This window comes from Streptopelia decaocto (genome assembly GCF_964273445.1).
Source record: "Streptopelia decaocto genome assembly, contig: HAP1_SCAFFOLD_688, whole genome shotgun sequence".
Taxonomy (NCBI): domain Eukaryota; kingdom Metazoa; phylum Chordata; class Aves; order Columbiformes; family Columbidae; genus Streptopelia; species Streptopelia decaocto.
Window position 1 is genome coordinate 32,562 of NW_028115822.1, and position 23,236 is coordinate 55,797.

The window sequence follows — 23,236 nt, forward strand, 5'->3', positions numbered from 1 at the left end:
GCGGGGCCGTACAGCATGGCGGCGCGCAGGCGCGGGGGGCGGGCCAAGATGGCGGCGCGCAGCGGCGGCGCGGCGCAGTGACGGAGGCGGCGGGCGCCCCGATGGCCGCGCCGGAGCCGGTTCCCGCCGGGGCGCTCCGGGCCGTCCTGCGGCCCAGCGGGGCCCTCCCGCCCCGCAGCCTCCCGGTGCGCGGCTACGACTTCGCGGGCGGCCCGGACCACGCGGCGCTGCTGCGCTCCTTCCTCACCACCGGCTTCCAGGCCACCAGCTTCGCGCAGGCGGCGGACGAGATCCGGCGCATGGTGGGGGCGGGCGGGGGGTCGGGGGTCCCGGGGGCCGGGGGTCCCGGGGTCGGGGTGTCCGGGGTCCCGGGGCGCGCTGACCCCGCGCCCCCGCAGATCGCGGCCAAGCTGGAGCCGCTGAGCGCGGACGAGCGGGCGCGCGCCGCGCTGGCGGGGCCGCGCGCGCCCTCGGGCTGCACCATCTTCCTGGGGTTCACGTCCAACCTCGTCAGCTCGGGCGTGCGCGAGACCATCCGGTACCTGGTGCAGAACAACATGGTGCGGGACGGGGGACATGGGGGGACATGGGGGGACACGGGGGGGACATGGGGGGACATGGGGACACGGGGACATGGGGACACGGGGACATGGGGACACGGGGACGAGCCGGTACCTGGTGCAGAACAACATGGTGCGGGACGGGGGACACGGGGGGGACATGGGGGGACACGGGGACATGGGGACACGGGGACATGGGGACACGGGGGGGACATGGGGGGACATGGGGGGACATGGGGACACGGGGGGGACATGGGGGGACACGGGGACATGGAGACAGGGGGACACGGGGACGATCTGGTACCTGGTGCAGAACAACATGGTGTGGGGGGGACATGGGGGGACATGGGGGACGCTGGGACACCAGGGAGTTCTGGGGACCCCAGGGGTTCTGGGGACATTCCGGGGTGGGGAGACAGGGACACTGGGGACATCGGGGGCAGCTGGGGGTCCCTGGGCGTTGCCAGGTGACCTGGGTCCCCAGGGTGTCCGGGGGGTCCCGGGGTGTCCGGGGGGTCCGGGGGGTCCCGGGGTGTCCCGGGTGTCCCGGGTGTCCGGTGTCCCCGTTCCCACGCTGGCGCCCGCAGGTGGACGTGCTGGTGACGACGGCCGGGGGGGTGGAGGAAGATCTGATCAAGTGCTTGGCCCCCACCTACCTGGGCGATTTCAGCCTGGGGGGGCGGGAGCTGCGCCAGAGCGGCCTCAACCGGTACGGGGGGGCGGGGAGGGGCTGGGGGGGCCTGGGGGGGCCTGGGGGGCTGAGGGTCCCCATCCCCCCGGGTCACTGTCCCCCCGGGTCCCCGTCCCCGCAGCATCGGGAACCTGCTGGTGCCCAACGACAATTACTGCCGCTTCGAGGAGTGGCTGATGCCGCGGCTGGAGCGGATGCTGGACGAGCAGGAGACCCAGGTGCGGGGGGGCCCTGCGGGGTGGCGGACGCCGGGGGCCCTGTCTGGGTGGGGGAGGTTCCCGGACGCCGGGGGCCCTGTCTGGGTGGTGGGGGTGCCCGGACGCCGGGGTCCCTGTCTGGGTGGGGGGGTTCCCGGACGCCGGGGGCCCTGTCTGGGTGGGGGAGGTGCCCGGACGCCGGGGTCCCTGTCTGGGTGGGGGGCGGTTCCTGGACGCCGGGGTCCCTGTCTGGGTGGGGGGGGTTCCCGGACGCCGGGGTCCCTGTCTGGGGGGGGTGCCCGGACGCCGGGGTTCCTGTCCGGGGTGCCCGGACGCCGGGGTCCCTGTCTGGGTGGGGGAGGTGCCCGGACGCCGGGGTCCCTGTCTGGGGGGGGGCGGTTCCTGGACGCCGGGGTCCCTGTCTGGGGGGGGGCGCCCGGACGCCGGGGTCCCTGTCCGGGGTGCCCGGACGCCGGGGTCCGCTGGCGCTGAGCCCGCCCGCAGGGCGTGCGCTGGACGCCGTCGCGGATGATCGCGCGGCTGGGGCGCGAGATCGACCACCCCGACTCCGTCTGCTACTGGGCGCAGAAGGTGCGGGGGCCGCCGCGGCACCGGGGGGGGTCCCCACGGCAGCACCGGGGGTGGGGGGTCCCGCGGTGTCACTGGGGGTGGGGGGTCCCCATGGTGTCACCGGGGTTGGGGTTCCCTGCGGTGTCACTGGGGATGGGGGTTCCCGGGGGGTGCCCGCGGTGTCACTGGGTGTGGGGGGGTCCCCACGGTGTCACTGGGGGTCGGGGGGGTCCTGGGGGGTCCCTGTGGTGTCACTGGGGATGGGGGTTCCCAGGGGGTTCCCTGCAGTGTCACTGGGGGTCGGGGGGTTCCCGGGGTCCCCGCGGTGTCACGGGGGGTTGGGGGGGGGGTCGGGGGGTTCCCGGGGTCCCCGCGGCGCCCCTGACGCTCCCGTCCTGCCGGTCCCAGCACGGCATCCCGGTGCTCAGCCCGGCGCTCACCGACGGTTCCCTGGGCGACATGATTTTCTTCCACTCGTACAAGCGCCCGGGGCTGGTTCTGGACATCGTGGAGGGTGCGTGCGCCCGGACGCCGGGGTCCCCTCGGGGGGTCCCTGTGTCCCCATGCTGACCCCCCCGGTGACCCCCCCGTCCCCGGTGACCCCCCCGGTGACCCCCCCATCCCCCCAGACCTGCGGCTCATCAACACTCAGGCCATTTTCGCCAGGAAAACCGGGATGATCATCCTGGGGGGGGGGCTGGTGAAGCACCACATCGCCAACGCCAACCTCATGGTGAGCGGCGCCGACGCGGGGGCGCGGGGACACGGGGACGGCGGGGACACGGGGACGGTGGGGACACGGGGACGGTGGGGACACGGGGACACGGGACGGTGGGGACACGGGGACGGTGGGGACACTGGGGACACGGGGACGGTGGGGACATGGGGACATGGGGATGGTGGGGACATGTGGGGACAGTGAGGATATCTGGGGATGTCCGGGGATACCAGAGACACTGGAGACACCTGTGTCCGTGTGTCCCCATGTCCGTGTGTCCCGTGTCCGTGTGTCCCGTGTCCGTGTGTCCCCGCGGCAGCGCAACGGCGCGGACTTCTCGGTGTTCGTGAACACGGCGCAGGAGTTCGACGGCTCCGACTCGGGGGCGCGGCCGGACGAGGCCGTTTCCTGGGGCAAGATCCGCCCCGACGCCCGGCCCGTCAAGGTGGGGGACACAGCAGGGGGGGGGACACGGGGTGGGGGGGGCCCTGGGGGACACGCACAGGTTGGGGTGTCCTGGGGCTCACACAGGTTGGGGAGACGGGGGAGTTACGTGTTGGTTTGGGGGCCGGGGGGGGTCACGTGGTTGGTTTGGGGGGCCGGGGGGGTCACGTGGTTGGTTTGGGGGCCAGGGGGGGTCACGTGGTTGGTTTGGGGGGCCGGCGGGTCCCCCAGCCTCACCCCCCCCCCCCAGGTTTACGCGGACGCGTCGCTCGTGTTCCCGCTGCTGGTGGCCGAGACCTTCGCACAACGGGCCGAGGACTTCGCCGGGGGGGCCGCGGGGGCCCCCCCAGAGCCGGGTGACCCCCAGACCACGGGGTGACCCCCCCCAGAGCCGGGTGACCCCCAGACCACAGGGTGACCCCCCCCAGAGCCGGGTGACCCCCAGACCACGGGGTGACCCCCCCAAACCCGGGTGACCCCCCCACCCCACCCCGAGAGGCGGGAGCCCCGTCCCGGGGGGCTGGTCCCACTTTGGGGGTGCTGAGCCCCCCACTACCTCTGCGGGGGCTCCCGCCTCGGGGGGGTCCCAGGACCCCTGTGCGTCCCCCCATGTCCGTCTGTCCCCCCCCATGTCCATCTGTCCCCCCACGTCCATCCGTCCCCCCCCCCCCCACTTTTACCCCCATCACCGTATTTATTTGCGCCGCTCCAATCAGGTCGGGTCAATGTCCAATAAACCCCGCGGCTCCTCCCCCACGCGGGGGCTGTTTCTTTATTCCTCTTTGGGGGGCCCAGTGCCCCCCCAGCCCCACACCCTCCCCCCACTTGTCCGCGTGTCCCTCGCGCCGCCGTCCGTCTGTCCGCCCGCGGTTGAGCTGCCGGCGCGTCCGACGAGCCGCTGCAGCTTCTGCCCCGGGGGGTCGTTGGTCACCGGGGGGTCGTTTGTCACCGGGGGTCGTTTGTCACCGGGGGGTCGTTTGTCACCGGGGGTGTTTTGTCACCGGGGGTCGTTGGTCACCGGGGGTGTTTTGTCACCGGGGGTCGTTGGTCACCGGGGGTCGTTGGTCAGTCGCCGGGGGGGGTCGTTGATCAGTCGCCGGGGGGGTCGCTGTCCCCGCCGGGTCCCCACAGCTGCACCTGCCCCCTGGTGGCCGCCAGCAGCAGCGGCTGCTCCGGGTGCAGCGACACGGAGGCGACGACTCCGGGACCCACGGGGAGACGCAGCGACAGCGACCCCTGGGGGCGCGGGGGGGGTCACGGTGTCCCCGTGTCCCCCCGTCCTCGTGTCCCCCATGTCCCCCCACCTCACCTCCAGCAGGTCCCACAGGTAGACGTGTCCCCCCGTGTCCCCCCCTGTCCCCACCTCCAGCAGGTCCCACAGGTAGACGTGTCCCCCCGTGTCCCCACCTCCAGCAGGTCCCACAGGTAGACGTGTCCCCCCGTGTCCCCACCTCCAGCAGGTCCCACAGGTAGACGTGTCCCCCCCGTGTCCCCGTGTCCCCACCTCCAGCAGGTCCCACAGGTAGACGTGTCCCCCCATGTCCCCGTGTCCCCCCCGTGTCCCCACCTCCAGCAGGTCCCACAGGTAGACGTGTCCCCCCTGTGTCCCCCCCGTGTTCCCGTGTCCCCACCTCCAGCAGGTCCCACAGCTACACGTGTCCCCCCGTGTCCCCATGTCCCCCCCCGTGTCCCCACCTCCAGCAGGTCCCACAGGTAGACGTGTCCCCCCCCGTCCCCCCATGTCCCCGTGTCCCCACCTCCAGCAGGTCCCACAGGTACACGTGTCCGTCCTCCGACGCTGCCACCACGTGGGCGTCCCCGGCGCTCAGGGCGCAGTCCAGGCGGTACGAGCCGCTGCGGTGCCCGCGGTACCTGGGACACGGGACCCCTGAGCCCCCGGAGCCCCCCGCTCTGTTTCGGGGTCCCCCTGTTTTGGGGTCCCCCCCGTTTTTGGGGTGTCCTTCACTCACTCCCAAGCAGCTCCCCGCTCTGTTTCAGGGTCTCCCCGTTCTGGGGGTGTCACTCACTCCCCGAGCAGCCCCCGCTCTGTTTCGGGGTCCCCCCGTTCTGGGGGTGTCACTCACTCCCCGAGCAGCCCCCGCTCTGTTTCGGGGTCCCCCCGTTCTGGGGGTGTCACTCACTCCCCGAGCAGCCCCCCGCTCTGTTTCGGGGTCCCCCCGTTCTGGGGGTGTCACTCACTCCCCGAGCAGCCCCCCGTTCTGGGGGTGTCACTCACTCCCCGAGCAGCTCCCCGCTCTGCGTGTCCAGCAGCCGCAGCACCGAGTCCAGAGTGGCGGCCAACACGCTCTGACCGTCCCGGCTGCGGCAAACGCTGCTCACGGGGCCTGGGACAGACGGACATGGGATGTGGGGACATGGGGACAGAGGAACGTGGGGACATGGGGGTCAGGAGGGACACAGGGACATGGGACACAGGGATGTGGGGACATAGGACATGGGGACATGGGACACGGGGACAAGGGGGTCAGGGGAAATGGGGACATGGGGATTGGGAGGACATGGGGGACATGGGGGGTTACAGGGGAACACGGGGGGTCAGGGGGGCCCAGGGAGACCCCCCCACCTTGGTGCCCCCAGCTTTTGGGACCCCCCCCCCACTTTGGGCCCCCCCAGCTTTGGGGACCCCCCCCAGCTTTGGGACCCCCCCACTTTGGGGACCCCCCCTTTGCCCCCAGGGCCGCACTCACTGCCGATGTAGTCGCAGAGCAGCTGCCCGGCCCGCAGGTCGTACCGGCGCACGCGCCCGTCCACCGAGCTGCGGGACGGCGCCAGAATGGGGTCAGCGCCCGAAACAATGGGGGTCAGCACCCCAAAACGGGGGGGTCAGCACCCAAATTGGGGTCAGCCCCCAAGCTGGGGGGGCGGCGCGGCCGCTCACCCGGCCAGGATGTCGTTGGGGGCCACGGCGACGCTGGTGACGCCGTCGCGGGCCTCGGGCAGCACCTGCAGCGCGGCCGCGCGGCGCGAGCGCCCGTCCCAGCAGCACACGGAGCCGTCGTCGGAGCCTGGAGACACCGGAACGTGGGCGAAAACGGGCGAAAACGGGGCTCAGGTGTAAACGGGGCTCAGGTGTAAACGGGGGTTCAGGTGTAAACGGGGTTCAGGTGTAAACGGGGTTCAGGTGTAAACGGGGGTTCAGGTGCAAACGGGGTTCTGGTGTAAACGGGGCTCAGGTGTAAACGGGGGCTCAGGTGTAAACGGGGGCTCAGGTGTAAACGGGGTTCAGGTGTAAACGGGGGTTCAGGTGTAAACGGGGTTCAGGTGTAAACGGGGCTCAGGTGTAAACGGGGGTTCAGGTGTAAACGGGGTCCAGCCCCAGGGCCCCTCACCCGACACGATGACCGTGGCCTCTTCATTGAACCGCACACAGTTCACCTTCTGCGGGGACACGGCTCAGGGACCCCAAACCCACAGGGACCCCAAACCCCCCCAGGGTGACCCCAAACCCCCGCAGGGACCCCAAACCCCCCGAGTGACCCCAAATCCCCAGAGTGACCCCAAATCCCCAGAGTGACCCCAAACCCCCGGAGCGACCCCAGTTCCCCAGGGTGACCCCAAACCCCCAGAGTGACCCCCAATCCCTCAGTGACCCCAAACCCCCGCAGGGACCCCAAATATCCTCAGTGACCCCAAACCCCCAGAGTGACCCCCAATTCCTCAGTGTCCCCCCAATATCCTCAGTGACCCCAACCCCCCCAGGGTGACCCCAAACCCCCCGGGGTGACCCCTGAATATCCTCAGTGACCCCAAATCCCCCAGAGCCACCCCTAATTCCTCTGGGGCCCCCAAACCCACCCCAGAGCTCCCCAAATCCCCCCGTGCCCCCTCCCCTCCCCCTCTGGCCCCGCCCCTCACCCCCGCGTGTCCGCGGAACTTGCGCAGCACGCGGCCCGTCCCCACGTCCCACAGCGCCACCGTGCGGTCCGCGCTGCCCGAGCACAGCGCGCTGTTGTCCGGGGACCTGCCGCGGGGGGGGCCGGGGGGGTCAGAGCCGGGGGGTGTCGGGGTCCCCCCCATCCCCCGCGTCCCCGCCGCTCACCCCGCGGCGTCCAGCACCTCGTAGCCGTGCCCCTGGTAGCTCTTGAGCGCGACGCCCGTGTGCGGGTTCCAGAGCTTCAGCGTCTTGTCCGCGCCGCACGTCAGGCAGTAGTTGCCGTCGGCTGCGGGACGGGTGTCCAGAGCCCCGGGAACACCCCCAGGGACCCCCAGAGCCCCCCGAGCCCCGGGGACACCCCCAGGGACCCCCAGAGACCCCCAGAGCCCCCCGAGCCCCGGGGACACCCCGAGCCCCGGGGACACCCCCAGGGACCCCCAGAGCCCCCCGAGCCCCGGGGACACCCCCAGGGACCCCCAGAGCCCCAGGGACACCCCCAGGGACACCCCGAGCCCCAGGGACACCCCCGGTCCCTGGTCCCCCCGGTCCCCGCTCCCCCCGGTCCCCCCGGTGCCCCCGATCCCCGCTCCCCCCGCTCCCTCCGGTGCCCCCGATCCCCGCTCCCCCCGGTCCCCGCTCCCCCCGGTCCCCGCTCCCCCCGGTCTCCGCTCCCTCCGGTGCCCCCGATCCCCGCTCCCCCCGGTCCCCGCTTCCCCCGGTCTCCGCTCCCTCCGGTGCCCCCGATCCCCGCTCCCCCCGGTCCCAGCTCCCCCCGGTCCCCGGTGCCCCCGATCCCCGCTCCCTCCGGTGCCCCCGGTCCCCGCTCCCCCCGGTCCCCGCTCCCACCGGTCCCCGGTCGCCCTCTCACCGTTGAACCGCACGGCCCGCACCGCCCCCTGCCCGCACTCCAGCGTCCGCAGCCGCCGCCGCGGCAGCTCCGGCGGGACCGGCCGGGGCTGCGGGAACGCCATGGCGGGAACCGGCCGGGGGCGGGGCCGGGACGGAGGCGGGGCCCGAACGGGGGGCGGAGCCGGGACGGAGGCGGGGCCTGGGTCGGGGCGGAGCCGCGGCGGTGGGGGCGTGGCCTGGCGGAGTTAGAGGCGGAGCCGGCGCTTAAGTAGGCGTGCCCGGGGGGCGTGGCCAGTGGCGGAAGTGGCGGGAAGATGGCGGACCCGCGGCGGCCGGCGCGGGTGTCCAGGTGGGAGCGGGGGGAGCGGGCCGGGGGAGCGAGCGGCGCCCGGGGCCCCGGCCCGGCTGACGGTGCCGCTCCCGGTCCCGGCCGCAGGTACAAACCGCCGGCCACCGAGACCAACCCGGCGCTGGAGGACCCGACCCCCGACTACATGAACCTGCTGGGGATGGTGTTCAGCATGTGCGGGCTCATGCTCAAGGTGGGCGGGGGATCAGCCCCGGGGACAGGGGTGTTCCCGGGGACTGGGGGGGGGACAGGGGTGTTCCCGGGGACTGGGGGGGGGACAGGGGTGTTCCCGGGGGCTGGGGGGACAGGGGTGTCCCCAGGAGCTCGGGATCACCGGGTGTCCCCACGCCCCCCCCAGCTGAAGTGGTGCGCCTGGATCGCCGTGTACTGCTCGTTCATCAGCTTCGCCAACTCGCGCAGCTCCGAGGACACCAAGCAGATGATGAGCAGCTTCATGTGAGTGTCCCGGGGGGGGACACGGCCCCGGCGTCCCGGGGTGGGGGGACACGGCCCCGGCGTCCCGGGGGGGACACGGCCCCGGCGTCCCGCGGCGCTCACGGGTCCCCCCCCCAGGCTCTCCATCTCGGCCGTGGTGATGTCCTACCTGCAGAACCCCCAGCCCATGTCCCCGCCCTGGTGACCGACGGCACAGCGCGGGGACAATAAAGAGGCGCAGAGCTGGGGGTCGTTGTGCTCACGTGTACCGGGGGGGGGGTCCTGCTCGGAGCCGCCGTGTCGCCGGGCGGGGCGGGGACTGGACCCCCCGGGTTTGGGGGAGCCCCGGGGACCCCGTGTGGAGGGAACGGGGGGGGAAGATGGGCTGGGAGGAGCCCATTGGAGGAGAGCGCTGCCCGTCCCTGCGTCTCCGCCCATCACGCCTCGGCGGGGGCGGGGCTTGGGGAGCGGCCGCACGTCATTGGCTCCCGGGCGTTCTCCCCGGGGCGCTCTCCCCCCCCCCCCCAAAACTCATTAAAGCCGCAGTTTGCTCAGAACCGGTTTAATCGGCGCCGCGGGGGGGGGCAGCGGCTGGGGGCTCCCCGGCGCCCCCCCCGCCCGTTCCCGCCCCCCCCGCGGCCCCGCGGGGCCGTTTGCAGGGGGCGGTTTGGGCCCCGTCCGGCCGTGCGTCCGTCCCCGTGTCTGTCTGCATGTCCGGCCGCGTCCGTTTGTTCTGCAGCCGCTTCCGTTTCTCCTGCAGGGAGGGGCAGATGCCGCCCCTGGGGGGGGGGGGGCGAGGGGGGGGTAAAAGGTTCCCCCCCTCCAAGAGAGAACAAGGGACCCCCCCCCCCGCCTTATTCCGTCTTGGCAAAATACACGGGGGCTCTCGGGAAGGTTTGAGGGGGGTGCCCCCAACCCCCCCCCCAGCCCCAAACCCCCCCCAGTCCCCCAATCTGCCCCCAGCCCAATCACCCCCCAAATCCCCCCCAATCTCCCCCCCCAGCCCCCCCCCAAATCCCCCCGAAATCCCCCCCCAGCCTCAGTCCCCCCTCACCCGGGCTTGGCCTTGGCCTTGGGCCCCCAAAAGGCCTCGGGGTTCTCGGGGAAGCGCGTGAGCCCGCGGCGGCGGGACGAGGGGTTGGCGTCGGGGTGCAGGGCGAAGGAGGCCTGCAGCCTGCAGGGGGGCGGGGGGTCACGGGGGGTTTGGGGGGTCGGGGGGTTTGGGGGGTCGGGGGGTTTGGGGGGTCGGGGGTTTTGGGGGTTGGGGGGTTTGGGGGGTCGGGGGGTTTGGGGGTCGGGGGGGTTGGGGGGCCGTACGTGGGCTCCACGGCCAGGATCCGCGCGGCCGGGCTGCTCTCGGCGAGACGCTCGCGCTTCACGGGCTGGGCCTTGGCCTGGGGGGCACACGGGGGTCAGGGGGTCCCGGGGGGGGTCCCGGGGGGTCCCGGGGTCCCCAGCCCCCGCTCACCCAGCAGCGCATGATGTCCCAGAGCGCGGGCGGGGGGGGCGTCGGTCTTGACGGCGTTTCTGCAGGCGTGGGACAGCGAGACGCGGTGGCCGGCGTGGAGCAGCGCGGACCTGGGGACACGGGGGGACACGGGGACGTGGGGACCCCGGGGGATGGGGGCTCTGGGGGAGCCCCCGGGGGTGTGGGGATCTGGGAGGTGTTGGGGGGCTGGGTTTAGGGGGTGTCTGGGGGCCGTACCGCAGCTGCAGCAGGGCCGGGGTGTTGCTGCGCACGGTGCTGCTCAGCCCGTCCAGGGTGTAGTACAGGGGGACGTCGCTGAGCTCCTGGGACAGCGGGGGGGCACGGTCACCGGCCAGAGGGGGCGGCCCCGGGGACCCCCAATGTCCCCATGGTGTCCCCAGTGCGGGGGGCACGGTCACCGGCCAGAGGGGGCGGCCCCGGGGACCCCCAATGTCCCCATGGTGTCCCCAGTGCAGGGGGGGCACGGTCACCGGCCAGAGGGGGCGGCCCCAGGGCCCCCCAATGTCCCCATGGTGTCCCCAATGTCCCCACAGTGTCTCCTCACACCAGTCATGATGCTGAGAGGCCCCGTGTCCCCAATGTCCCCATGGTGTCCAATGTCCCCAGTGTCCCCTCACCTCGGTGACCACGCTCAGCACCCCTGTCCCAGTGTCCCCCGGTGTCCCCAATGTCCCCAGTGTCCCTCACCCTCGGTGACCACGCTCAGCACCCCTGTCCCAGTGTCCCCCCAGTGTCCCCAGTGTCCCCTCACCTCGGTGACCACGCTCAGCACCCCCCGCATGCGGCCCTCGCTGGCGAACCTGCCCGGGCTCCGCTCCAGCGCCGCCAGCACCCGCTCCACGAACGGGACGTCGTGCAGGGGGGCGGCCCAGACGGGCCCCCCCACCTGGGGACACGGGGCGGGGGACACGGGGTCAGGGGGACACGGGGGGACGTGGGGGGGACAATAGGGGGGCACAGGGGACGCCCCACCTGGTGCCGGTGCTGGCAGAACTCACACGTGGGACCCACCGGGGGCCCCGTGGCCACCCCGAACTTGAACCTGGGGTGGGAGGGGAAAGCAGGGGGTGACACCCCCCCATCCCAGAGACCCCCCAGGACCCCCCCCATCCTGAGTCCCCCCCATCCCAGAGACCCCCCCCCCCATCCTGGGACCCCCCCATCCTGGGACCCCCAATCCCATGGATTCCCCCATCCTGGGCCCCCCCATCCCAGACCCCCCCCCCCCAATCTGGAACCCCCATAGCCCAGAACCCCCCCCAGAATTGCCCCCACCATCCTGGGACTCCCCGGCCATCCCAGAGCCCCCCCATTCCTGACCCCTCCCAGCCCCCCATACCCCTCCAGCCCCCCACGCCTCCCCATACCCCCCCAGCCCCCCTGTACCCCCCTGTACTCCCAGCCCCCTCCCCAGCTGGAACCCCCCTGTACCCCCAGCCCCCCTGGAACCCCCCCGTACCCCAGCCCCCTGGAACCCCCCCTGTACCCCAGCCCCCTGTAGCCCCCCGTACCCCAGCCCCCTGGAACCCCCCCGTACCCCAGCCCCCCATACCCCTCCCAGCCCCCCACGCCTCCCCATACCCCCCCAGCCCCCCTGTTAACCCCCCCGTACCTCCCCCAGCCCCCCCATACCCCCCTGTACCCCAACTCCCCCATAACCCCCCCATACCCCGTCCCCCCTGTAACCCCCCCGTACCCCCCAGCCCCCCATAATCCCTCTGTACCCCAGCCCCCCTGTGACCCCCCCGTGCCCCCCCAGCCCCCCTACCCCTCTCCGTGCGGCGTCGCCCTCCCCATGGGCTGCAGGTGGTGGGAGCCGCAGCCCCCGCAGTGGAACACCAGCGCCTGTTTGCTGCGGAACAGCCGCGCGGGGGGGTCAGAGCGGGACGCGAACGGCCCCCCCCCCCGCCCCCCGTACCCCCCCCCTCACCTGGCCGCGCCCTTGACCTTGGCCTGGCCCGCGAAGACGCGCACGAAGACGCGCACGTAGAAGTCGGCGCTGAGGCTGAGCAGCGGCGCCACCACGCGCTGGTACACGTTGGCGCGCGCCTGCAGGCTGCGCAGCACGATGCGCAGCGCCTGGGGGGGCGCGGGGTTCAGGACCCCCCCCCGTGCCCCCCCTGGGGGGCACGGGGGGGGGTCCTGACACCCCGCGCCCCCCCCAGACCCACCATCTCGTGGCAGAACTTGGCCTTGAGCGACACGGCGCCGTATTTGCCGAAACACGTCTCGGGGCTGTTCCCGGCCAGCACCCCCATGTCGGTGCAGGTGACGCACAGCAGCCCTGGGGGGGCGCGGGGGGGGGGGGGGGGGTCAGGGGGACGCCAGGGGGTCCCCAAAACCCCCCGGCCCGCCCCCCCACTCACCCCCGTCGCTCACGGCCTGGACGGCGGCGTCCAGGAAGGGGGCGGGGCTGCCGTAGGGGTCAAGGTCAATGACGTCGAAGGGTGTGCGGGCGGCCTTGGCCTCGTACATCAGCATCCTGGAGGGGGGGGGGGGGACAAATCAGCCCCCTGGGGCGCCGAGACCCGCCTCCCCCAGGGCTTGGGAACCCCCAGTGACTCCAACCAGTATGAACTCAGGGGGTCCCCATAAACCAGCCCCCCCCCACTTTGAGGGTGGAGGGGTGGGACACCCCCTGACCCTACATGAGGACACTCCCTCTAACCCCGCCCCCCCATGGGGACATTCCCTCCAACCCCCCCACATGGGGACACCCCCTCTAACCCCCCCCAATAGGACACCCCCTGGCCCCCCCCATGGGGACACCCCCTCTAATCCCCCCATAGGGACACCCCTGCCCCCCCCCCCGCCGGGGACACTGGGACCAGTCCGAGCCCAGCGGGGCGGGGGGGGTCACCTGGCGTCGGCCGTGCTGGGGGTCACCAGGGCCCCCACCCCGTTGCGGGCGACGTTGCGGGCGATGAGCGCGGCCGCGGGGGGGGACACGTCGTTGGCCACCACGGCCACCAGCCCGGGGACCTCGCGGGCCAGGCGGATGGAGCGCAGCCCCGAGGCGGCCAGGGCCTCGAGCACCCGCAGCCCCCCCTGCGGCACCGGCACCGTGGGACAGGGACCCCCACAGGGACCCCCCATAGGGACCCCCCACAGGGACACCCCACAGGGACAGGGACACCCCATAGGGACACCCCCACAGGGACAGGGACCCTCCCATGGGACACCCCAGGGCGGCCAAGGCCTCGAGCACCCGCAGCCCCCCCTGCAACAGGGACACCCCGTAGGGACCCCCCAAGTGGGACAGGGACACCCCAACTGGGGACAGGGACCACCTGTTGGGGACAGGGACCCCCCCATAGGAACAGGGACACCCCGAGGGGACAGGGACCCCCTGAGCGGGGACACAGGTGACACGACAGCGCCCCCCCAGCCCCTGTGCCCCCCCAGCCCCTGTGTCCCCTGTCCGTTGTGTCCCCTGTCCCCTGTGTCCCCTGTCCCCTGTGTCCCCTGCCCCCCCAGCCCCTGTGCCCCCCCCGCCCCTGTGTCCCCTGCCCCCCCCCCAGACCCTGTGCCCCCCCCCCGCCCGTGTCCCCTGTGGCCCCCCCACCTCGCACACTTCTCCCGGTCTCGCCGTCCGTGTGGCCGCGGGGACGCCAGTGTCCCCCGTGTCACCTGTGTCCCCGTGACCCCCGTGACCCCGTTCTCCGCTGCGGGGGGGGCTCCCCCGGCCGGCTGCTCCTCCCCGGGGAGCACGACTGCAAAATGGGGGGGTGACAGGGGGACCCCGGGGGGTCACGGGGGTTGGGGACACCCCGGGGGGGTTCAGGGGACCCCGGGGGTCACGGGGGTTGGGGACACCCCGGGGGGGTTCAGGGGGGTCACAGGGGGTGGGGACACCCGGGGGGCCCAGGCGACGTTGCCCCCCCCGTACCTACCCCTGATCCCCTTGTGCTGCAGCTGCAGCCGCGCGAATTCGGTCACCACGGCGCAGCTGGGGGGGGACACGGTGTCAGCGCCCCGGGGGGGCACCCCCACCCTGCCCCCCCCGGCGCCCCCGCTCACGTGAGGTCCCGGTTGAATCCCTGCACCGGGTTGTAGAAGACGCCGCTGTCCCCGGGGAGCACGATCGTGGCCGCCCCCTCGCTCACCAGCATCTCCCCCGGCGCGGGGGGGTCCTGGGCGCCCGGGGGGGGCGCGGAGGCCTCGGCCATGGCGGGGGCAGCGCGGGGGGGGGCCGGGAGGCCGCGGCGGAAGGTGCTGAAGGCTGGCGGGGGGGGGGTGTCAATGCGGTCCCGGGCGGGGGACACACGGACCCCAGCACGTGGCGCGGGCCGTGCCGGGCGCGCCAAACCGCGCCAGGCCCCGCCCCCCGCTCCAGACCACGCCCCTCCCGGTGGGTCCGCCCCCTCCAGGCCCCGCCCCCTCCCGGTCCCGGCCGCTCACCCGCGCGCGCCGCCGCGCGCATCCTCCGCGCGCAGCCCCCCTACACGGCCGCCGCCATCTTGGCGGCGCCGCGCGAGCACGTGACCCGCCGGCGGAGCGACGGCGCCCGGCGAGGGTCAGAAAGCACGAAATCTGATCCCGGGTGGGAGATCCCGGGCTGACCCCGCCGGGGGGGTTTTCCCAGCCGGGACACACCCCGTGGTGTCGGGGGGGGGGCTCCGCTTGTCGCCAATAGCGGCGGGAAGCGGGGCGGGGGGCAGGAGGAAGGGCCGCTCGGCGCTCGGCTGCTGGCGCCTGGGGCGCGCGGCGCACGCGCGGCGGGCGCGCCGGGGAAGGTGCGGGCGCTCGGCGCTCGGCTGCTCCGCCTGCCGCACAATGAATGGCCGCTGAGCGCGGCGGGGACCGGGACGGCACCGGCAGCGGCCCCGCGCGCGCCCCCCGGCCCCGCGCGCGCCCCCCCCGGCCTCCGGTAAGGGCGGGACCCCCCCCGGCCGCGCGCCCGCCCCCCGGGCCCTGCCCCCCCCCGCCGGGCCCTGCCCCCCCCGCGCCTCCCCCCCCGCTCCCGGCCCGCGGAACCTCCCGGCCCCGGGGGATCCCCCCCCCCGCGTTTTGGGGTCCTGCCCCCCCCACGGGGACGGGGGATTTACCCCCCCCCCCAAATGTGGGTGCCCCCCGGGCTGGGGCTCCGCCCCCACGCTGGGGGATCCCCCCGTTGCCCCCCCGTCCCGCCCCCACGCTGGGGAACCCCCCGTTCGCCACGAAATTGGGGGGGTCTCCGTGCCCCCCCCCGCCCCCTCCACACCGGGGGGGCGCCCCATGGTCCCCCATGATCCCGGCCTGAGCGCCCCCGTGTCCCCCCCCGGGTTTAACCCCCCCCGACATCGGGCTGTGCTGGGGTCCCAGGCTGGGGGGATGGGGGGACTGGGGACCCAAACTGGGGGGGATGGGGGACTGGGGTCCCAAACTGGGGGGGATGGGGGAACTGGGGTCCCAGGCTGGGGGGATGGGGGGACTGGGGTCCCAGGCTGGGGGATGGGGGGACTGGGGACCCAAACTGGGGGGGATGGGGGAACTGGGGTCCCAGGCTGGGGGATGGGGGGACTGGGGACCCAAACTGGGGGGGATGGGGGGACTGGGGTCCCAGGCTGGGGGATGGGGGGACTGGGGACCCAAACTGGGGGGGATGGGGGAACTGGGGACCCAAACTGGGGGGATGGGGGACTGGGGTCCCAAACTGGGGGGGATGGGGGGACTGGGGTCCCAGGCTGGGGGATGGGGGACTGGGGACCCAAACTGGGGGGATGGGGGACTGGGGTCCCAAACTGGGGGGGATGGGGGAACTGGGGTCCCAGGCTGGGGGATGGGGGACTGGGGACCCAAACTGGGGGGATGGGGGGACTGGGGTCCCAGGCTGGGGGGATGGGAGGGGCTGGACCCCCCAGCCGTGTCTGACTCCTGGTCCTCCATCTGTCCCCCCATCTCTGTTCCCCCCCGTCCCTGTCCCCAAACATCCCCATGTCTCCCTGTGCCCCTGTCCCCCATGTCCCTTCGTTCCCCACTGTCCCCCATGCCCCGTATCCTTGTCCCCATGTCCCCCATGTCTGTCCCCTTTCCCTCTGTACCTGTGTCCCTGTCCCCATGTCCCCATGTGTCCCCCATGTCCCATATCCTTGTCCCCCCGTGTCCCCCATATCCCTGTCCTCGCGTCCCCCCGTGTCCCCCATGTCCTGTGTCCCTGTCTCCCCATGTCCCCCTGTGTCCCACACGTCCCTGTCCCCCCTCCCCCCCCGTGCCCCCCTGACCCCTGTGTCCCCCTTGCCCTGTCCCCCCGTGTCCCCCCATGCCCCGTATCCCTGTCCCCCGTGTCCCCCGTGTCCCCCCACGCCCCATATCTCTGTTCCCTGTGTGTCCCCACATCCCCACGTGTCCCCCCTGCCCCTTATCCCTGTCCCCCACGTCCCCCCGTGTCCCCCCACGCCCCATATCTCTGTTCCCCCCGTGTCCCCCATGTCCCGTATCCCTGTCCCCCATGTCCCCCGTGTCCCCCCACGCCCCATATCTCTGTTCCCCCCGTGTCCCCCATGTCCCGTATCCCTGTCCCCCATGTCCCCCGTGTCCCCCCACGCCCCATATCTCTGTTCCCCCCGTGTCCCCCGTGTCCCCCCACGCCCCATATCTCTGTTCTCCCTGTGTCCCCCATGTCCCGTATCCCTGTCCCCCGTGTCCCCCGTGTCCCCCCACGCCCCATCTCTGTTCCCCCCGTGTCCCCCATGTCCCGTATCCCTGTCCCCCATGTCCCCCCTGTCCCCCCACGCCCCATATCTCTGTTCCCCCCGTGTCCCCGTGTCCCGTATCCGCCCCCGCAGGCCCCCCCGCGGCGGGCGGCATGGCGCAGCTGCTGCAGCTGGAGATCCCCAACTTCGGGAACGGGGTGCTGGAGTGCCTGAACGAGCAGCGGCTGCAGGGGCTGTTCTGCGACGTGTCGGTGGTGGTGAAGGGCCACGCGTTCAAGGCGCACCGCGCCGTGCTGGCCGCCAGCAGCTCCTACTTCCGCGACCTGTTCAACAGCAGCAAGAGCGCGGTGGTGGAGCTGCCGCCCGCGGTGCAGCCGCAGTCCTTCCAGCAGATCCTCAGCTTCTGCTACACCGGCCGCCTCAGCATGAACGTGGGCGACCAGTTCCTGCTCATGTACACCGCCGGCTTCCTGCAGATCCAGGAGATCATGGAGAAGGGCACCGAGTTCTTCCTCAAGGTGAGCTCGCCCAGCTGCGACTCGCAGGGGCTGCACGGCGAGGAGACGCCGTCGTCGGAGCCGCAGAGCCCGGCGGCGCAGAGCTCGGCGTGGCCGCCGGCGGCGCTGCCGCTGGTGTCGCGGGTGAAGACGGAGCAGGGCGAGCCCGACGCCGTGCAGTGCACCTTTGTGGTCAAGCGCTTCTGGGACGGCAAGGACGGCGGCAACGGCGGCAACGGCAGCCGCAAGATGGCCAAGTTCTCCGGGCCCGAGGCGGCGCGGGCGGCGGCGCCGGCGGGGAGCACGGCGGCGGGGCCGAGCGCGGCCGACCAGACCAGCCCCGGCGGCACCTCCAGCGCCTACACCAGCGACAGCCCCGGCTCCTTCCCCGAGGAGGACGAGGAGGAGGAGGGCGCCGAGGAAGGCTCGGACGAGCAGTACCGCCAGATCTGCAACATGTACACCATGTACAGCATGATGAACGTGGGGCCCGCAGGTGAGGCCCCGCCCGCGGGGTGTGGCCGGGGAGGCCCCGCCCACGGGGTGTGGTTGGGAGGCGCCATAACTCGGGTGTGGTTTGGGGAGGGGGTGTGGTCAGATGAGACACCACCTATTTGGGGGCGTGGTCTAAAAGAGTGCCGCCCACTGGGTGTGGCCGGGGAGGCCCCGCCCACTGGGTGTGGTTGGGAGGTGCCATAACTCGGGTGTGGTTTGGGGGGGGGGGGGTGGTCAGATGAGACCCTGCCTATTGGGGGGTGTGGTCTGAAAGAGCACCGCCCACTGGGTGTGGCTGGGACACCCCGCCCACTGGGGGGGTGTGGTCATGCAAGGTGCTCCCTGAGGGGGTGTGGCCAGCCAATGCTCCGCCCACTGGGGGTGTGGTCAACAAGGACACCACCCACTGGGTGTGGCTGCATCAGGCCCTGCCCATGGGTGTGGTTTGGGAGAGGGTGTGGTCAGATGATGCTCCACCTCCATTGGGATGTGGCTGGAAGCAGGTGGGTGGGGCTGTGAGGGGGCGGGGCTGAGGGGCGTGTATTATGTCCCCACCCCTAATGGGCGTGGCCACAGCTCTGGAGTGCCCAGGTGAAGCCCCACCCTCGGGGACTGGGTGTGGCCTGCCTGGCTCCACCCCTGGGGAAATGGGTGTGGCTTGGGGGGTGTGGCCTCCCGATACTCCACCCCTTGTGGGAGTGGCTTGCCTGTGGGCGTGGTCTGTCGAGGCTCCGCCTCCTGGCACTGTTCCCCAGGGTGCATGGTTGTGAATGGAGAGTGCGGTTCTCAATGGGACCCCAGGTTGTGAATGGGACCCCAGGTTGTGAATGGGACCCCAGGTTGTGAATGGGGCACCAAGTTGTGAATGGGGCGTGTGGTGGTGAATGGGACCCCAGCTTGTGAATGGGGCACCAAGTTGTGAATGGGGCACCAGGTTGTGAACGGGCACCAGGTTGTGAATGGAGTTGCTACCCTGTCCCCTGTGTCCCCTGACTGGGAACAGGGTTTTGGGGGGGGAATGTGGGGTGGGCTCCCCGTGGTGCTGACCCCCTGTGTCCCCCCCATGTCCCCTGTGTCCCTCCGTGTTCCCCCGTGTCCCCTGGCTGGGAACAGGGGTTTGGGGGGGGAGGCGGGGTGGACTCCCCATGGTGCTGACCCCCCGTGTCCCCCCGTGTCCCCCGTGTCCCCCGCGTCCCCGCAGCCAGCGAGAAGGTGGAGGCGCTGCCGGACGCGGGCGCCCCCGAGTCGCGCAGCCGCGCGCGGGTGCGGCAGGACCTGGCGTCGCTCCCGGCCGAGCTCGTCACCCAGATCGGCAACCGCTGCCACCCCAAGCTCTACGACGAGGGCGACCCCGCCGAGAAGCTGGAGCTGGTCACGGGTACGGGGGGTCCCGCGGGGCGGGGCGGGGCGGGGGGGCGTCCCCACCCTCGCTCACCCCCGTCCCCCCCAGGCACCAACGTGTACATCACGCGGGCGCAGCTGATGAACTGCCACGTCAGCGCGGGGACGCGGCACAAGGTGCTGCTGCGCCGCCTCCTCGCCTCCTTCTTCGACCGGTGAGCTGCGCGGGGCCCCCGACCGCTTTTGGGGTGCTGGGGGGGGGACACACCCGCAGGTTCTCACCCCGTCTTCCCCCAGCAACACCCTGGCCAACAGCTGCGGCACCGGCATCCGCTCGTCCACCAACGACCCCAGCAGGAAACCGCTCGACAGCCGCGTCCTGCACGCCGTCAAGTGTGAGCGGGGACGGGACGCCCGGGGACACCCCAGGGACACCCTGGGACACCCAGGGACAGGGGACACCCCGGGACACCCTGGGGAAAGCCCAGGGACGCCCCAGGGACAGGGGACACCCTGGGGACACCCAGGGACACCCAGGGACACCCTGGGGAAAGCCCAGGGACGCCCCAGGGACAGGGGACACCCCGGGACACCCCAGGGACACCCTGGGGAAAGCACAGGGACACCCCAGGGACAGGGGACACCCTGGGGACACCCCGGGACACCCCAGGGACACCCTGGGGAAAGCCCAGGGACACCCAGGGACAGGGGACACCCTGGGGACACCCCGGGACACCCCAGGGACACCCAGGGACACCCAGGGACAGGGGACACCCTGGGGCAGAGGTGGCACCCCCAGAATGGGGGACACCGGGGGACAAAGAATTGTAGAAATTATACGGGGGGTCTGGGGTTGGGATGCACAGGGGGTGGAGACACCAGAAACAGGGGAGGGGGGGACCCTGGGGCTGGGCGGACCCCAGAGGGGGGAAATGGGGGGACCCCAGGGCTGGGGACACCAGAGACAGGGCACAGGGGGACCCTGGGGGACGGGGGGACCCTGGGGCTGGGGGACCCCAGAAAGATTGGACATGGGGACCCTGGGGCTGGGGCGACCCCAGAGAGATGGGACTTGGGGACCCCGGGGCTGGGGCGACCACGGGGACCATGGGGACCCACATTGGGCTGTAAATCTTACCAAGAACCCCCGACTTTGCGCTCCCCCCGAATCCCCCCCGTGTCAGGCAGCACCGCGCCGGGGGGGGCACCGGGGGCCCCGCGTCACCCGTCCCCGTGTCCCCCCCAGTTTACTGCCAGAACTTCGCGCCCAACTTCAAGGAGAGCGAGATGAACGCCATCGCGGCCGACATGTGCACCAACGCGCGGCGCGTCGTGCGCAAGAGCTGGATGCCCAAGCTGAAGCTGCTCATGGCCGACGGGGACCCCTACCCCAGCTTCATCGGCGACTCGGGCAAGCTGGAGCCCGACGGGCCCCCCCACGAGCCCCCCCCCTTCGAGACCCCCCGGCACGACGCCGAGGGGGGGCCCCCGGGGGACGCCCTGCAGTGACCCCCCCGGCGTGCCCAGGAGGGACCCCCGGAGCCGGGTAGGGACCCGTGAAGGGGGGACGGACCCCCCCAGCCCCCCCCAGCGGGGAAGGGACCCCCCTCAAATTGGGGCAGGGACCCCCCGACTTGGGGAAGGGATCCCCCCCCCCAGAGGGCCCTGGGAGCCCCCGTTGGGGCAGGGACCCCCCACTCGGGGCAGGGGGCCCCCCGGTGGGGAAAGGGATCCACCTGGGGAGGGCCTTGGACCCCCCCTATTGGGGCAGAGACCCCCCCCAGAGGGCCCTGGGACCCCCCCGTTGGGGCAGGGACCCCCCATCGGGGCAGGGACCCCCACTACAGAGGGACCTGGGACCCCCCCATTGGGGCAAGGACCCCCAACTCGGAGCAGGGACCCTCCCATTGGGGCTTGGACCCCCCATTGGGGAAAGGACCCCCCACAGAGGGCCCTGGGACCCCCCAATTGGGGCAGGGACCCCCCATTGGGGAAAGGACCCCCCACAGAGGGCCCTGGGACCCCCCAATTGGGGCAGGGACCCCCCATTGGGGAAAGGACCCCCCACAGAGGGCCCTGGGACCCCCCAATTGGGGCAGGGACCCCCCATTGGGGAAAGGACCCCCCACAGAGGGCCCTGGGACCCCCCAATTGGGGCAGGGACCCCCCATTGGGGAAAGGACCCCCCACAGAGGGCCCTGGGACCCCCCCATTGAGGCAGGGACCCCCACTGGGGAAAGGACCCCCCGTCGGAGCACGGACCCCCCACTGGGGTCAGGGACCCATCTGTGGAGGTCCCTGGGACCCCCCCCGTGGGATTTGGGGGGGGCTGAGCTGAGCCCCCCCGGCAGTTTTGGGGGGTCCGGGCACTGCTCCCCCCCCACGCCCCCCGGGAGCTGACGAGGTCCCCGTGTCCCCTCCCTGGGGACGGCGTCTCTCCCGCCCCCCCGTCCCCCCCAGGGACGACGTTTCTCCAGGCACCCCCGTGTCCCCCGTGTCCCCCCATGTCCCCCCGGGGCCACCGTCTCTGCAGGCAACCGCATGTGTCCCCCGTGTCCCCCGGGACCGGCAGCTCCCTGGGCCCCCCCGGCGTGTCCCCCCATCCCGGTGTCTCCCCAGGCGCCTGCATGTCCCCCCCATGTCCCCCCCGTGTCCCCCCGGGGCCAGAGTCTCTTCCAGGTGACGTGTGTGTCCCCCCCCAGGTCCCCTGTCCCCGTGTGTCCCCCCAGGGGTGACCGTGTCCCCCTTTGCACCGCCCAGGTGCCCCCCCCTTGTCTCCAGCCTCCCCCCCCCCGGCAGAAATGGGGTGTCCCCTGTGTCCCCCCCTGCGGGGGGGTGGCAGCGTTGAGCCCGTCCGTGCCCCCCCCGTGCGGATGGGACCCCCCCCTCTGTCCTCGGGGGTGGGGGGGACACGTGTCTCCCGAGGGGTGACAGGGACACCGCGGGGGGGGGGGGGGTGGCAGCGTGATTTGGGGGGGGGCACAGGGTATGTGGGACCCCCCCCCGGGCTCTACACCCACTTCACTCCAACCCCAAAGGGGGAAACTGAGGCACCGTGGGGGGGCTGGGAGGGAACCCAGGCGTCCGGGCCCCCCCGGCAGAGCCCCCCCCCCGGTGAAGTGCCTTACCCGCCACCCGCTCCCCGGGGGGGACACAGGGACCCCCCACCCCCCTCACCCCCCACACCCCGGACGCCTGGGTCCCCCCTTGTTCCCCTGTGCCTCAGTTTCCGCCTGTGGTGGTGTCCCGGGGGGGGTCCCAGCTGCCCCCCCCCCGACCCCCCCGTTTTTTTGTCCCCCCCCCCCCCCCCCCACGCTGTACAGAGCGGGGGGCGCGGCGGCTCGGCAGCATGGACCCCCCCGGGCTTCGCTCCCCCCGCCCCCGGGCCCGCCCCGGGGGGGCCGCAGTGTCTGTCCCGTGTGCTGAAGTGCCAAGAGGTTCCCGGTGCCCCCCCCCAATTGCACATGAACTGCTGTACCTGTGAATAGCGGGAGATGGAATAAACACCGACTTTCTAACCGCCCCCCCCGGGGGCTCGCACACGCGTGTGCGCGGGGGGGGGACGGGGGGCTCGCACACGCGTGTGCGCGGGGGTGGAGGGGACGGGGGCTCCCACGCGTGTGTGTGCACAGGGGGTCGGGGGGTCAAAGGGACGGGGGGGAGAGGGGACGTGTGTGTGAGCGGGGGGGCTGCGCTGCGCTCGTGCGCAGCCCAGCGCTTGTGCAAGGCTTGTGCAAGGCTCGTGCAGGGCGCGCTGCACGCGGCGGTGCCGGGGGGAGGGGGCGGGGCCTCTCCCGCTTGGCCCCGCCCACCTCCATGCCCTTATTTGAGCGGGCGGAAGCCTCCTTCCTCCCCCGCGCGCGCGGCCCCGCCCCCTTCCTCTTCTGCTCGTCACGGGGCTCCTAATACGGTCATGGAAACGGGTGACGTCACGGGGCGAGGCGGGGAGTCCCCGTGTCACCCACCCCCCCCCGCCCCGTGTCACTGCCGCAGGCAGGGGGCGCACGGACCCCCCGTGGGGACACGGGGATCCCGGGGGGGGACACAGGAATCCCCCCCGTGGGGACACGG

General features: G+C 72.9%; 5 protein-coding genes across 12 annotated transcripts; 3 read left to right on the forward strand and 2 right to left on the reverse strand.

The window, feature by feature from the left end:
• Positions 1-9: 9 nt before the first annotated feature.
• DHPS (deoxyhypusine synthase) lies at positions 10-3,931 on the forward strand. Of its 5 annotated transcripts, none has more exons than XM_082077181.1 (10): positions 10-302; positions 399-560; positions 1,148-1,269; positions 1,373-1,469; positions 1,953-2,039; positions 2,427-2,532; positions 2,648-2,751; positions 3,098-3,181; positions 3,431-3,555; positions 3,594-3,931. In XM_082077181.1, exons 1-10 carry the CDS (start codon positions 102-104, stop codon positions 3,616-3,618), a joined length of 1,113 nt encoding a protein of 370 aa, XP_081933307.1. In that variant the 5' UTR covers positions 10-101; the 3' UTR covers positions 3,619-3,931. The 5 variants fall into 5 exon arrangements, with proteins under 5 accessions (XP_081933307.1, XP_081933305.1, XP_081933306.1 ...); XM_082077179.1 differs by having other exon boundaries at positions 12-302; positions 3,056-3,181; XM_082077180.1 differs by having other exon boundaries at positions 14-302; positions 3,056-3,181; positions 3,431-3,931.
• Positions 3,932-3,937: 6 nt separating this feature from the next.
• WDR83 (WD repeat domain 83) lies at positions 3,938-8,103 on the reverse strand. Of its 4 annotated transcripts, none has more exons than XM_082077184.1 (9): positions 7,944-8,103; positions 7,241-7,361; positions 7,057-7,162; positions 6,531-6,579; positions 6,080-6,206; positions 5,889-5,956; positions 5,417-5,525; positions 4,938-5,068; positions 3,951-4,416 (listed from the first exon to the last, which is right to left on the reverse strand). In XM_082077184.1, exons 1-9 carry the CDS (start codon positions 8,044-8,046, stop codon positions 4,229-4,231), a joined length of 1,002 nt encoding a protein of 333 aa, XP_081933310.1. In that variant the 5' UTR covers positions 8,047-8,103; the 3' UTR covers positions 3,951-4,228. The 4 variants fall into 4 exon arrangements, with proteins under 4 accessions (XP_081933313.1, XP_081933312.1, XP_081933310.1 ...); XM_082077185.1 differs by having other exon boundaries at positions 3,954-4,416; positions 4,938-5,052; XM_082077187.1 differs by lacking the exon at positions 7,057-7,162 and having other exon boundaries at positions 3,938-4,416; positions 7,241-7,323; positions 7,944-8,087.
• Positions 8,104-8,158: 55 nt separating this feature from the next.
• On the forward strand, positions 8,159-8,956 carry WDR83OS (WD repeat domain 83 opposite strand). Its single transcript, XM_082077188.1, has 4 exons — positions 8,159-8,273; positions 8,361-8,466; positions 8,632-8,729; positions 8,847-8,956. Exons 1-4 carry the CDS (start codon positions 8,239-8,241, stop codon positions 8,911-8,913), a joined length of 306 nt encoding a protein of 101 aa, XP_081933314.1. The 5' UTR covers positions 8,159-8,238; the 3' UTR covers positions 8,914-8,956.
• Positions 8,957-9,265: 309 nt separating this feature from the next.
• TRMT1 (tRNA methyltransferase 1) lies at positions 9,266-14,736 on the reverse strand. Its single transcript, XM_082077176.1, is given in 18 exon segments — positions 9,266-9,487; positions 9,763-9,882; positions 10,026-10,102; positions 10,177-10,203; positions 10,205-10,286; positions 10,414-10,499; positions 10,949-11,083; positions 11,170-11,239; positions 11,966-12,049; positions 12,128-12,276; positions 12,369-12,481; positions 12,564-12,679; positions 13,058-13,245; positions 13,763-13,870; positions 13,873-13,910; positions 14,091-14,146; positions 14,218-14,419; positions 14,599-14,736. Coding segments are annotated over 18 exon segments (1,890 nt in total). The 5' UTR covers positions 14,621-14,736; the 3' UTR covers positions 9,266-9,270.
• An 87-nt stretch (positions 14,737-14,823) lies between these two features.
• Positions 14,824-20,871, forward strand: NACC1 (nucleus accumbens associated 1). Its single transcript, XM_082077177.1, has 6 exons — positions 14,824-15,067; positions 16,965-17,825; positions 19,026-19,202; positions 19,275-19,380; positions 19,463-19,560; positions 20,412-20,871. Exons 2-6 carry the CDS (start codon positions 16,985-16,987, stop codon positions 20,672-20,674), a joined length of 1,485 nt encoding a protein of 494 aa, XP_081933303.1. The 5' UTR covers positions 14,824-15,067; positions 16,965-16,984; the 3' UTR covers positions 20,675-20,871.
• The last annotated feature ends 2,365 nt before the right edge of the window (positions 20,872-23,236 follow it).